Genomic DNA, 14,263 nt, shown 5'->3' on the forward strand with positions numbered 1-14,263 from the left:
CTTCCTGAGGTACAAATGTGGCCATAATAAAGTGTTTCTTTTAACAAATTAGTAACATTTTAGTGGTATTTAAAGACAATAAAAAGGAATGAAACAATGCAGTAGACTCAAAAAAAAAAGTCCAACAATAAATATTACAAGAGATAATCTTTTTTAATTTTCTTTGTCATTCAGTGCCTGTGCAATATTTTGGTATCTCTGTACAATGTATGTGTAAGCTAGGTGACATGAACCAAACAGGCAGTTAAATAGTTAATTGCAGCTGTTTGTGTGACAATTAATAACACCCAAAATGTCATGATCCGATAGCCCTAAAATGTATACCATGGGTGCACCTGTGTCTTGCTATTAAAAAAAATAATAATAATAATAATATCTGTTTTGTTTGCATAAGTGGAAGGTTGGTGTCACCAAAATGGAAGAATTTCAAAGGTCTCAAGCTGCTGGGGAGAGACAAGATTCGCCTCAACAACGCTATTTGGAGAGCCTGGTATATACAATGTAAGTCCAGTTATAAACACACATACCACTCAGAAATGGTAAAACATGAGATTATTAATTTCCATCTGCAATGCCTATCTTTCCTGAAGATGTAGAGAAGAGACAGAACCCTGTTTGCCATTTTGTCACGCCTTTAGATGGCAATATGGACTCAGGAGTACATCGACCGACAGAGGTGAGTCTGTCATTTTTTTTTATCTTTAGATTTGAATGTCTTAAAACTTACATTCCTGTTTTTTCTTGCACAAAGGTCATTTTTTGGGGTACTTTATTTTTCTTTGTTTACCTAGGCAATAGCAACAGAAGGAAAGTACTGGAAAAGGAGAATTGAAATTGTCATAAGAGAATATCATAAATGGAGAACATATTTCAAAAAAAGAGTAAGTGTATTTGCTCTCTACATTAAATGTACAGTACTGTGTAACCAAGTTGTTATTTATAAAGTACTGTTCAAATTCTATTTCATAGTTACAGAAGAACAAAGATGAAGACCTGTCCAGCCTTCTCAAGGTAATTTTAAAAGGATTTTATTTCTTCACTATAAAGTTAAAGTATAGTTAGTAATTTAGCATGAAAGTGTACGTGCATGCTCTTACTGAGGTTGTTTTCTTTTATTTGTTAAACTAACTTTGCTGTTCAATTGCAGTTTGCCATTTATTCCTTTAAAGAGATCAGCACTGCCTAAGAGAGTTTAGTCAGGGTAGACTGTTTAATTTTACACAAATGAAAACAAGACTGTGAAGGAAAGGTATAACTCTCTGTACTGTCTTTTTTATTATAAACTTGAAAGACAGCAGTTTGCATTAACTTAGTTTATTTATAGATACATTTACCGTACTTAGTAATTATATATAGAGAGAGAGCCAGAGCCAGATCATGGATGATCACGATTGGCTGGCTAGTGATGTGGAATGAAGTCAGTTTTATTTACAGCCAAATGGCTGTTCCAAAATCTGTTTAAGCCTGTAGGGAAACACAAGAATGCATTGAAGATGTTTGTCATGAGCTGAAAGAGGATAATAGAGACAGCTACCCACACAGATACTTAAAGCTCAGGTTTTGGGACACATTTTTATTTTGAAAATAAATCCGATTTCACTTGATTTGAGTATACTCTGCCTGTGGTTTAACCCAGGGTATAAATGCTGCTTCTCACAAATTCCATCTCTGCAAGCACTGTGAGTTTAATGTGCCTTAGGAAATGCAATGCACGCAATGTTCACTTTCTTTACATTCACATTAGCATAATTTCCAGCATTTTTGTGCATAGAAGATTACAGCATTTGGCAAATGTTTCTGCTGAAAATGTGCAAGGGGTTTGATCGGAGAATGTAAAACATAAATATTGTATTGTTCCTTCTAGTGTTTGTTGGTTCTTGTGAAAACTACATCCAAGTGGTAACACCCTTAAAAAAGTAACTTCCCTTTAGGAGTATAGTCTGTTGTTCTTTGTGTCTGGATGTCTCAGCAGTAGAAATATCAGACATTTGCGTATGAAATAAAATAGTCAAGTTAGTTTAAATTGCAATGCTTGGCAAAATATTCACAATATAATTTTTTGGTCGCACAGCCCTGTATCATTTTTAAATAAATGTGTGTCATGTTACTAATAATCAACATCAGAGAACCACAAATATGTCCTTAATTCTCTTAATATTAATGTGAAAACTCCAAGTTGTTTAGCTGACAAAAAAGTTTGGAAACCCCTGGTTTAGCCTTTAGAGCAAAATGATTTTTAACTCTTTCCCCACCATTGAGGAGTTCTCTCATCATTTAGAAGCCAACGCTTCCCTCCATTGACGGGTTTTCGTGTTTTCACTGAGATACACTCTTCTGAACAAGTACAAAACCTCCCGAACAAAAACACACATGAACAGGATGAAGAAACAAGCGATCTCGACTTATATAAACTGATACATATTAAAAATAATGCAATCATCAGCAATAGACCACATATAAATGAAAACTGCATAATGTTACAGACTTGAATGTTGATCCAGGAAGTGGTATATGTCTGTGCAAGCTTTAGAGGTATTGATGGAAGTTATTTACTGAATTTATCCTTTGATAATCGTACTGAATATTAGCCAGATGTAGTTTTTTATTTTTTGTAAAAATAAAAAAGAAATTTCAAGAAATTTCAAGTTTTGATTAAAAAAAAGAATGCTTTAAGCTAGAATATTTTTTTTTTTTTAAGTAGAGGCTCTGATCTTTATTATGCTGTATTGTATATTCAAATATCCATACAGCAAAATATACTGGAGTCCATCAAATTTGAGTGAAAATCATCAAATTCGCTGGCTGTGGCTGGCAACTTTTTTCAAAAATGCTGGCGGGGAAAGAGTTAAAGGGATAGTTCTCCCAAAAATGAAAATTTGCTGTTAATTAACTCACAGGCCATCTAAGATGTAGGTGACTGTTTTTATTTGGTAAAAAATTAAAGAAGAGTTTTACTTTGGTGATTCAGAAAATGCTAAATTTGAGAATAAAAAAAGCATATCAAAGAACACAGAATGTTTTACATGTATCAAGTGGAAAAACTAGTCTAATCAGCTTTACTTTTTACATAAACCATGAGAAACTACAAAAATTTCGCCCTTACATTCAAGTGTACAGTCGTGGCCAAAAGTTTGCTGCTAAACTGCTTTTAGATCTTTGTTTCAGTTGTTTCTGTGATGTACTGAAATATAATTACAAGCACTTCATACGTTTCAAAGGCTTTTATAGACAATTACATGACATTTATGCAAAGAGTCAGTATTTGCAGTGTTGGCCCTTCTTTTTCAGGACCTCTGCAATTCGACTGGACATGCTCTCAATCAACTTCTGGTCCAAATCCTGACTGATAGCAACCCATTCTTTCATAATCACTTCTTGGAGTTTGTCAGAAGTAGGGGGTTTTTGTTTGTCCACCCGCCTCTTGAGGATTGACCACAAGTTCTCAATGGGATTAAGATCTGGGGAGTTTCCAGGCCATGGACCCAAAATTTCAACATTCTGGTCCCCGAGCCACTTAGTTATCACTTTTGCCTTATGGCAAGGTGCTCCATCATGCTGGAAAATGAATTGTTCTTCACCAAACTGTTGTTGGATTGTTGGAAGAAGTTGCTGTTGGAGGGTGTTTTGGTACCATTCTTTATTCATGGCTGTGTTTTTGGGCAGAATTGTGAGTGAGCCCACTCCCTTGGATGAGAAGCAACCCCACACATGAATGGTGTCAGGATGCTTTACTGTTGGCATGACACAGGACTGATGGTAGCGCTCACCTTTTCTTCTCCGGACAAGCCTTTTTCCAGATGCCCCAAACAATCGGAAAGGGGCTTCATCGGAGAATATGACTTTGCCCCAGTCCTCAGCAGTCCATTCACTATACTTTCTGCAGAAGATCAATCTGTCCCTGATGTTTTTTTTGGAGAGAAGTGGCTTCTTTGCTGCCCTTCTTGACACCAGGCCATCTTCCAAAAGTCTTGGCCTCACTGTGCGTGCAGATGCACTCACACCTGCCTGCTGCCATTCCTGAGCAAGCTCTGCACTGGTGGCACTCCGATCCCACAGCTGAATCCTCTTTAGGAGACGATCCTGGCGCTTGCTGGACTTTCTTGGACCCCCTGAAGCCTTCTTTACAAGAATTGAACCTCTTTCCTTGAAGTTCTTGATGATCCTATAAATTGTTGATTTAGGTGCAATCTTAGTAGCCACAATATCCTTGCCTGTGAAGCCATTTTTATTCAACGCAATGATGGCTGCATGCGTTTCTTTGCAGGTCACCAGGGTTAACAATGGAAGAACAATGATTTCAAGCATCACCCTCCTTTTAACATGTCAAGTCTGCCATTCTAACCCAATCAGCCTGACATAATGATCTCCAGCCTTGTGCTCGTCAACATTCTCACCTGAGTTAACAAGACGATTACTGAAATGATCTCAGCAGATCCTTTAATGACAGCAATGAAATGCAGTGGAAAGGTTTTTTTGGGATTAAGTTAATTTTCATGGCAAAGAAGGACTATGCAATTCATCTGATCACTCTTCATAATATTCTGGAGTATATGCAAATTGCTATTATAAAAACTTAAGCAGCAACTTTTCCAATTTCCAATATTTATGTAATTCTCAAAACTTTTGGCCACGACTGTATATGTACATCAGCGGCTCTTTGGAAGCATTTACTCTTTTGGAACTCTTTCCTCAGTTCAGTGACTATTGGAGGAGCTGGAGCACTAAAAGAGTTCATTTATCATAGGATCATATATGATGAAATTATTTTTTTTTTTTTGAGTCAGATTGACTGTGACATATCAGAACATTAGTTTTCATTGAGTAATTTGTAGATCTTTGCTGCTCAAGCCGCAGACTGTTTCAGATGGTTTAGTCCTATTTGGTGAACAGGTTCATTTAGTTCACTAAAAAGAACCAGTTCAAATAACTTAAGACTGCTAATGCATATGCTAGTACACATGCTTGATGCTTGCATTTATCTTTGCATGAACCTTGAGTGTCTCTGTTGACCTGGCCTGCTTGTTGCATTTTGACCTCCAAAGGGGGCAGAGGAACAGTTTTCACTCTTTGGGGAAGTGTGTCCAGACACCTGCCGTGTCCTCTTGTGCCAGGATGAGGATTTCAGTGTGGGAGGCCGTCGTAGATCCCACAAAAGTCATGATTCACCTGTTCCAATGGAGATGGACTCACTCTTCGACATGGATGTGCTCATGTCTGAATTCTCAGACACACTCTTTTCCACACTGGCCTCTCATCAACCTGTAGCATGGCCCGATCCGAGGGAAATTGGTGAGAAATGGCAATCGTAGTCTCTCATGTTAACATGTTTATTCGAAAGTATGACAAACTTTCCCTAAGCCTCGCTGTCTTCTTAGCCCATGCAGGTAATGCAGATATGATCCAGCCAGGCCTCATCCCTCTGCAACCCAATCTGGACTTCATGGACACTTTTGAGCCTCTGCAAGGTACGAACACCTTTAATCTTGTTAATTGGCAAATTATGGATTGATTTGTTGACAAAGTGAGTGGTTGGGTAATTAATAAGCAGCAAACTAGGAGTTTATTGAGGGAAAAGTCTTTGTTAATAGTTAATGTTTCCTCATCTAAAGTTTTGCCATAGTTGTTTGGAATAATTAAGAATGTTTTGTCATTTCTTTGAAAGAAGACTCTTATGATCATTGATTCTGCATTTATTTAAAGAGAAATACAGTAAAAACAGTAATTTTGTGAAATAATATTATTATAGTTTAAAATAGCTTTTCTTTTTAAAAAATCTTTAAAAATATAAAGTGATGACAGAGCCAAATCAGCATATTAAAATGATTTCTGAAAGATCATGTAACAATGAAGACTGGAGTAAAAATCCTGAAAATTCAGCTTCACATCACAGGAATAAATTACATTTTAAAATAGAAATATATATATATATATACATACATACATACATACATATATATATACATATATACACATATATTACATTTTGGTATTGTTTCACAATATTACTGTTTTGAAAAAAAAATTGGTGTCTGATTTTTGACTCACTCTTTTTGCTGTTGATTTTATATCAATCAAACCATTTTTTGGAACGTGATAATTAATATAAATTGGTCTGAAATTCAGTTAATGTAGAACAAATTCACTGAATCTGTTGGAGTAGTTCAAGAATTAACACACTGGATCAAATATTTTGTTTTACTTTCTCTTTTTTTTTTTTTTTAACTAGATTTGTTTCACACCCTGCGTCAGCCAGCCCTCCCCTCCATTTCCCCCACTACCCCATCAGTCACTCCCTTAACCAGCAGCAGCTCCCAAACACAGGTAATAATCCTGTCTTTGGATTCACAAATTTGTAGGGATGTAATTGGCCCTGTTCTGTAAGAACTGACTTTCTGTCCTCTTACACAAATGCACATTTGCTTTATGATTATAAAACTCAACATTGTGAGTGTAACCCATTAGAATGATTGCATATTATTACTGAACATTTGTGCATAGTATAATCAGACACAATGAGTTGCACAAAGGTCTCAAATAATCACCATTTTTAAGCAAAATAAACAAAGGTCTGTTTGAAGGACAGGTTTAGTATGCTTGCTCGGAGAACTGGACAGTATGGGTGGGTTGTATATGGCAAAACAAATAAACAAAAGAAACTATTTATTTTAAAGTGACAATGTTTTTTTCCCCAGTTGGAAGAACCATTGTTAGGTATTACACTAATGTAAAGAACTGATTTTTTACGACGAATAAACTAAACTGAATTAACACAAAATACAACCGCGCAGTGTCCTTCAGAAAAATCCTCCATGTCCTGCACTTTCTTTGTTTTTCCAGCATCTTCTTTAATATTTGAACTAGGGATGTCATTCCATGATCGTTCATCATTTAAATTAACGATCAATTAATAGATTAATCGTTAGCCTTAATGCTGCAAAATGCAGCTATTGCAGCAGCACGCAGTCACCGGCATGTCAGGATGTGCAAAAGCTACTCTCAAAAAAAAAAAAAATCATTATCACCCCCGAATCAAAAAGTGTTTTAGTCTGAATAAAATGCCAGTAGCAGGATTATTAAATGTATAGACGTGATTATCATTTGATAAAATGAAGAGAGCGTGCCATAAGTTTGAGATCATTTAAAGGGGTCACATGATGCAAGTAAAATGTTTTTCTTTCTCTTTGGAGTGTTACAAGCTCGTTGCAAAGACTAAAGTCTAAAATCCAAAGAGATATTCTTTATAAAAGTTAAGACTCGTACAACTCCACCCCCCCCCCCCCCCCCATCTCTGTCACTATGTGGGAAGACTTGCATAACACTGCCCAGATGTTCACGCAAAGAAAGAAGGCATACCTTTTATTCTCATTGTAGTGTTGTTGTTGCCGCCACCACCATGTCGTATAGACGCTGTGTATTTCTTTGTGAAAGCAAACCTACTTTGTTTGGCCTTCCAAAAGAGGACGATATCCGCTTCGTCATGCCTGGAGCTGATCCGTGCTGGTCGCTGAGGAAGTACGTCAACTTGCACTATGGATCAGCTTTCACCGTGGACGAAGCGTAGTCCAGTGGTCATCACATGTGGTGTCCGCAAGCCGACGGACACTCCTTCGTAGAATCCGCTGACCGCACCATTCTCAGGCCAGCCTCTGCTCACTCAAGGCCACGGTGTGTGACGCTGTTATGTTTGGCCTTGCAGAAGAGGACACGACTAGAAATCATGTTTATATATCATGTTTATAATGGGTTTTATGTTTTGGTGTCGTCGCTCTGCCTGGACAGAGCATTACAATATGTTAAGGGCGCAACATTTCCGTCACACGCTTGAGGTATTCGGCCAATCACAATGCACTGGAAAGCTGGCCAATAAGAGCACACCTCGCTTTTCAGACCGATGAGCCTTAAAAAATCGGGGGCATAGAGGAGAAACTAAAGTGTACAGTATGTCGGAAGTAATGTGTTTTTTGAAACTTTATTCGCATAAACATTTTATTACACCTAATACAACAGATAATGTTCTTTTTAGCAGAATCACATGACCCTTTTAACTATGTTGACTGTTTTTTGAACTGACATTGACATTTAAAAAAAATACAAATAAATGATCCCAAACGTAACTCTGGTGTGTGTTGCTGTGCTGTGCAGTCAGAGTACCGCTTCCATCGGCAGCAAAATACACTTGTTCACATTAAACATTTTTATGTGAATATTATGACCAGTACTTAATTTGATCCTGCTAGATCCTGTTCCAGAAAATGTTTGCATTCCAGTAGGCCTGTTCATGACAGTGCATGCGCGCATACGAGGATAGAGCGAGCGTGGGTTTGGCTGGATTTATTTGGAGGTTATTGCTCACATCTCATTCGACACAAATCCAAGTGTTTGTGTTAGCAATGTATTTGAATGCTAAACTATTATTTATAATGTAAAAGTGCATAATCCAGTTTGTTCTTAACATGTGACAAGCTTCATATTAAGTCCTTTTAAAACTGGTAAGACATAGTTTATCATTTCGTTTTGCAGTAGTTTAAGCAGCTTGGCCTGTCATATGCTCAGAGAGAAAGGCTCTGACTGAGACACAGGCTACTCTGCTGTTTAATGTGTTTGAGATGTGCTGTCTTCCTGAGAAAACTTAAATTTCACAGGTATATCCTCCATCTTTAAATGTTAGAAAGCCATGGAAATATTTAAATTTTTCTGTCTGAAGTGCATGAGACTTCTATTCTGGGATTCTCCGCTAAACTTCAGTGAACGAGCACTGCCTCGCGCATGTGCGCCAAACAGAGAGCTCAATTAAATAGGAGCGCTATAATAATAATCATACAAGTAAGTATATTTTTATGAAAGCACTGACTGTAAAGAGACTGCAATGGAATAATCAAAATAGCCGAACACAACTCTGTGCATTTTTAGTTTGGTGAATTTAACTTCTGCTTTAAAAGCCTTATTTTTGTTTTTAGATTATAATGTTACAATTTCAGAATACATGGTTACATGGTTACATTAACTTTATTTGTTTTAATAGCTTTTAATATGTATTGTTTTGTTGGACAACATTGGGCGGTAATTGAAATAAATAGATATTAAATACAGATTTGAACCCCCAACACTGCACTTTTTGCATGTATCCTTTGTCTGACACACCCATTTCAAGTCTGTGAGTCTCTACTAATGAGCAGTTGATCTGAATCAGGTGTGTTTAAGGAGACACGCAAAATGTGCAGTGATGGGGGTCCTCCTAGAAGTAGATTATGTAAAACAGGTTTTTCAGCAAAGATGATCATAATTTAGAGGCCTTAGAAATGTCCATATCAAATATGATACATAAGCTTTATAGTGTCAATGTGTATAAATGTATTGTATCTTCGACCACAATAGCAAACATATTGCAAATATTGCTACTTGTGAGATTTAGTATTTGTTTTTCTCAGATAACTATATGGCCACTAGAAAGGCAGGAAAGAGCCTGATGTCTCTGTCAGAGTGTGCTGATATTCGAATCTGTTGTTTGTTAGGCTCCTTTGCTGTCATCCATGCCGCTCTCCACAGAGCTTCCCTCTGTGCCACTTGACTACCGTCTCATCCCCTCTGCTCCATTGCCCAGCCACCTCTCAGTCTCCAACCAGGACAATGGTAACGCTGTTGGCCCATCCTATCCACAAACCTACATGCCTCTTTTCCCAGAGCAAGTGACTCCCTCCGTCCCATCTCTCCTGCCACCGCCAGCTCCTCCTCTCCCACCAGCCCCACAATCTCTCCGGTGTGGAGGTGTTTCTGCAGTTGCTACAGTCCCCCAGCCTGTCCCAAGCATCCCACCTCCATCTGTAATAACGCACACTGCCCCTTCCACAGTAACTCCCACTGATGCAGCCACTACCTTCATTCACAGAACAAGCTTTGAGCTGCCTGCTGCACCATCTCCTCAGCCTGCAGCCTCAACCTCCACCTCACTCAACTCACAGCCAGTCAGCTTTGCCTTGCCCAAATCCATTCTGCCCACTGTCTCTAGCAAAAAGACAAGACATCCACAGAGACCGATTGTCCCTGCCAATCTGCTGCCATCTCCTCAACTCATACTCACAGGTTTGTGTCTTTCCTCAAAGCAGATTTTGTAACATGCTGACACTGCATTAAGAAAAAAGAAACACAATGAAAAATGTTTTTTCAAAAAAAAAAAGGTAGCTGTGGTTGTTAGAACTTTACAGTACAGTAGCAACATTATTTAAATTGAAGATGCAAGTTTTACAGGTTGAAATCTGTTGCAATCTGTGCTTTTTCATTAACTAGAAATATATTAATATAAGACATTTTTAATACACTAGGCTTAGGCTGTAGTCTGTGTTACTGGTGTTCACTCCATACATCAATTACATGTTGTGTAACGGATCACAGTTGATCCATGATCCGTACGGACCAGGCCTCATGGTTTGGCATGCACAGGGCTCCAGGCTCATTCATCTCACTGGTCGCTCTTTTGCAACTAACTTTCTCAGTTGGTCGCATGAGCAGTGATTTGGTCGCAGTTGTTTTTTTTGGGGGGGGGGGTCGGTTGGGGTTGTGGGAACATGGGATTAATCAATGCATGCTGATGAACGTTTATCTTATTTTATAGTTATATGGAAATGAAAGAGGTTAACATTCAACCTGTTCTTTTTTATTAGTAGTAGTATTTGTGATTTGAATTTTGTCAACGGGAGTTCCTCTTTTGCTATGTTATCGCGGGCTTTGGAGGCTTTCGCTTTTGAATTTGTCACGTTTTACAAGAAAAGATAATTTTCTGTTTTGCTTACATCTATACCTTTCACCTTTTAACACTAAAACAAAAGATGCATTCATTGTTGTTCTTCTTATTAAAAGGCAAAACAACAATAAAACAGTAAGAAACAATGACAAACAAGCTTATAAAACGTTTATGAAGCAAGATTACATTTGTTTCACCCCACTCCCCCATGCCCATTTATTTATTTCTTGTTTGCTGATCCAAAAAAAGATCTAACTGCAATATGATCCAAGCCGTGAGTTTTGTGACCTGTTTCACCCCTGTATACATGTTCACATCACATCTCCAATTGTTTTGCTTTTTCTAGAGATGGGCAGATGGAGCCTTGTGAAGTTTTTCAGGCTTTTTCTTGATTGTACCAAAAAGATTTGAAGCTTTAAAGACAGACCCTACCAGTGACATCTGTTGGTTAGCTGCAATTATAGCAGCCACTTTCAAATTATTCACACATCTTATTGATTCCAGTTTTAACACAAAAACAGTACTCAGCAATAGAAGCTGTGTCTTCATTCTGATAATCATTGTCCAGACATGAACTTGTTACTATGAAGCAGGGAGTGAACACAAATCATTTCACGTCTCCTTATAAAGAATGAAGCTGCGCCAAAGATTCAAATCGGTCACCTCACTTCAGGTGTTTCATTGGGACGTTTGGAGCCTCAAACATCATTGGTCATGTGATCATGGAGATTTGATACATGCCTCAACACGCGTCTTTAGAACCAATCTGCTTCAACAGAGTAAAACAGGCTTCAGAGCGTCAGTGTCAAACATCCCATCTCTACGTTTTCTTAGAAATAACTATTTACTTCAGTTGGACAATGGATGTTACAATAATAAACTTAATTATAAATGAGACCATATTTGGCAATATTTCTACATTTAATACAAGTGCATTTTTCTTTTTCTTTTATTGTTGTTGAGTCTTTCATTAAAACATATACTTAGTTAGTGGCTTGTTTAATCCACCATTTTCAAGTATTGAGAGTAAACTCTACAGTCCCTAAATGTCAAGAACAAAATGTGCAGCTTCACAAGTATATTAATCAGTGGCAAAATGTTCTCACTGTGGCATCCCTGTAATATACTGACAGTCGCCATAAAAAACACAGTTAAAATCAAAGCGATCACAGTTCACCGTAAGTAGACTTTCCACATGCTAAGGTAAATACAAATGCAGTAAAACTTAATTTGTTGAAACGTGAATTCCTAATGTACATTACATTATTGTACATTATTTCAATGAAAAACAATCAAATGTGAACCATCACAGAGAATGCTTGTAGTTTTAGTTTTTCTCCAAAAGATGTGCATTAAGGGTGTGTGTGTTTTTCTATGTTCTGTTTCGTATGCATTATGTATGCAAGTGTGAAAGCAACAGAATGTGTTGTATTTTGTGTGTGCGTGAACCAGTACAGGGCACTGTTGTATTAACCTGTAAGTGTAATCCACACAAATTGCACAAAGGTCTGTTTACATTCATTTCCTTTAAATGAAAATTAATGTTAATGCTTGAATTAAAATTAATTGTAACTGTATTAACCTGCTTGGCAGTCATCCAGAAAACTTGTAGAAAGCTTAAAATCGACAGCATTGTTACTGCTGAAGTTTGTTCTCATCATTTACATCTCCCATCATAACCATTCCCAGGTCCCACCAGTGCTGTAATTGTCACTCCGTCCCCTCTCAACTCAGATGTTGTCCCCACCACTGGAATGGTCATTGCCTCCTCCAGTATTCCTTGTGTAAGCCTTTGATACTTCATGTCCTATCCTGTTTGCAATAGTTGTTTGTATAAAAGGGTTGTGTACCATTCAGAACTAATTTGAGAGAAACTTTTAAATTCCAGTTCATGTATTTGAATTGAGGTAGCAAAAAGGAGGCTGAATTGTAATTAAGATTTGAATGTAAAAAAACAGAAATGGAATTTAATGGCTTTTAGTAATTTTATTAATTTTTTTTTATTAATTTAGTCCATCTTTACGGAGTAAAAGTTAACTTACAACCACAAACTTAATACATTAATTTTATGAACCATTGTGGAAGTTCACTAAGTTCCAAAATAATCCCAAAGTATTTTTGAATTTTAGTTCTTGTCTTTTAAAAATGGCCTTTGATCCTTATAAATCATGTAGTATTTCTTATCAAAGAAATTATACTAAAAATGATTGATGACTTATCTTGCACTCAAAGGTTTTTTTATTATTATTAAATGCTGTCTAGAGTGATAATGTTCTCATACCTTAATACGACTTGTCTCTGATTAGCAGTAATAGGTAAATCAGGGTGCATGGCTATGATGTAAACTAAAGGACTTGGTTATTTTTATAAAATAGACCATGTTTTTTTTATGCCTGTTCAACAAGCAGAATGTTGATCTAATTTTTTTTTAAAAACTTTTCTATTCATACATATTTCTCTGTAGTGTGCATGCAAAATTGATTTAAATAGTAATTCAGTAAATTCCTGTAATTCCAATTCAGCATCCCATGGAGTTTAATTGGTTACATTTCTGATTCATAAATTAAAAGGGAGCTAATTACTACATTTTGAATTCTGCTCAACCCTGGTAATTAATAATTCAGTTTGCCCCAAGTAATGCATAATTACATTTTAAAAAATCACACTGCCTTGCAGGGTTCTGCTGGTTTTCATATTCTCTCTCAGACACAAAAGTCGCCGCAACTTATCATACCCAAAGAAGAAACTACCACCTCTATATCCAACAATAAGACATCAGTGCAGTCAGCAAGTACAGGTTAGATTAAGCCCAGTCACCTTCAGTTTAGGCTGAAATGGCATTGTTTTTATTTTACTGGTGTTTCACTGAATCTAGGATTCTGAAAAAGTTTTTTTTCTCTTTTTCTTTAGTACATGGTGCTCAAGTCTCAGGTCAAGGTTCACCATTGGGAGCAGAACAGGTACCAAGCCCCCAGTCACCTCTCAACCCCAGTGCAGGCATGGGCAAAAATGAAGGCAGTCAGGTAATAGTTCATGATATGACACTCTGTTAAGGTTTTCAAATTTATGTCTGTTCAGAAATGTAAAAGGTTAATTTGCATCTTTCAAATCAGAGTGCAAATCTAAAAACTTATTTGATGTATATTGCATTTATTGCAACTAATGGTCCACTGATAATGAATTTTTAAAGGCTTATGATAATCGCAGAGTACTGAATGGCTGATATAATGCTATGGTCGATTTAATGAATTCATTTTGTGTGATTTAATTATGGAATAAAATAAGTAAAAATTATCAACACATTTAACATGTTCCACTCTGGCCCAGACATGTATGTCATCTTACATCAATGCAGACTGACTGCGTGAGGTAGCCTATGAAAATGCAGTTATATGCCCCTAAAGACTGTTTACAGACAGATTTTTTTTTCTCCCCCGCGGTAAGTTACTACATCTTCAGAGAGAATTGGAGTAGCAGAATACAGGTAGAGCCACCTTCTTAATGTTCTCAATAAAAATAATAATA

The 14,263-nt window shown here is 37.0% G+C and overlaps 1 protein-coding gene across 2 annotated transcripts in view; it reads left to right on the top strand.

The window, feature by feature from the left end:
- The window catches only part of LOC132140782 (MLX-interacting protein-like), a 32,749-nt gene that overhangs the window by 6,912 nt on the left and 11,574 nt on the right, over positions 1-14,263 (top strand). For both annotated transcript variants that reach the window (XM_059549758.1, XM_059549756.1), the window contains exons 3-13: positions 395-501; positions 591-676; positions 792-881; positions 970-1,011; positions 5,043-5,289; positions 5,376-5,465; positions 6,227-6,321; positions 9,513-10,080; positions 12,428-12,522; positions 13,415-13,535; positions 13,649-13,761. In XM_059549758.1, the coding sequence (XP_059405741.1) occupies positions 395-501; positions 591-676; positions 792-881; positions 970-1,011; positions 5,043-5,289; positions 5,376-5,465; positions 6,227-6,321; positions 9,513-10,080; positions 12,428-12,522; positions 13,415-13,535; positions 13,649-13,761 (1,654 nt within the window). The remainder of the gene's footprint in view (positions 1-394; positions 502-590; positions 677-791; positions 882-969; positions 1,012-5,042; positions 5,290-5,375; positions 5,466-6,226; positions 6,322-9,512; positions 10,081-12,427; positions 12,523-13,414; positions 13,536-13,648; positions 13,762-14,263) is intronic.

Source organism: Carassius carassius, chromosome 5, assembly GCF_963082965.1.
Source record: "Carassius carassius chromosome 5, fCarCar2.1, whole genome shotgun sequence".
NCBI classification, from domain to species: Eukaryota; Metazoa; Chordata; class Actinopteri; order Cypriniformes; family Cyprinidae; genus Carassius; species Carassius carassius.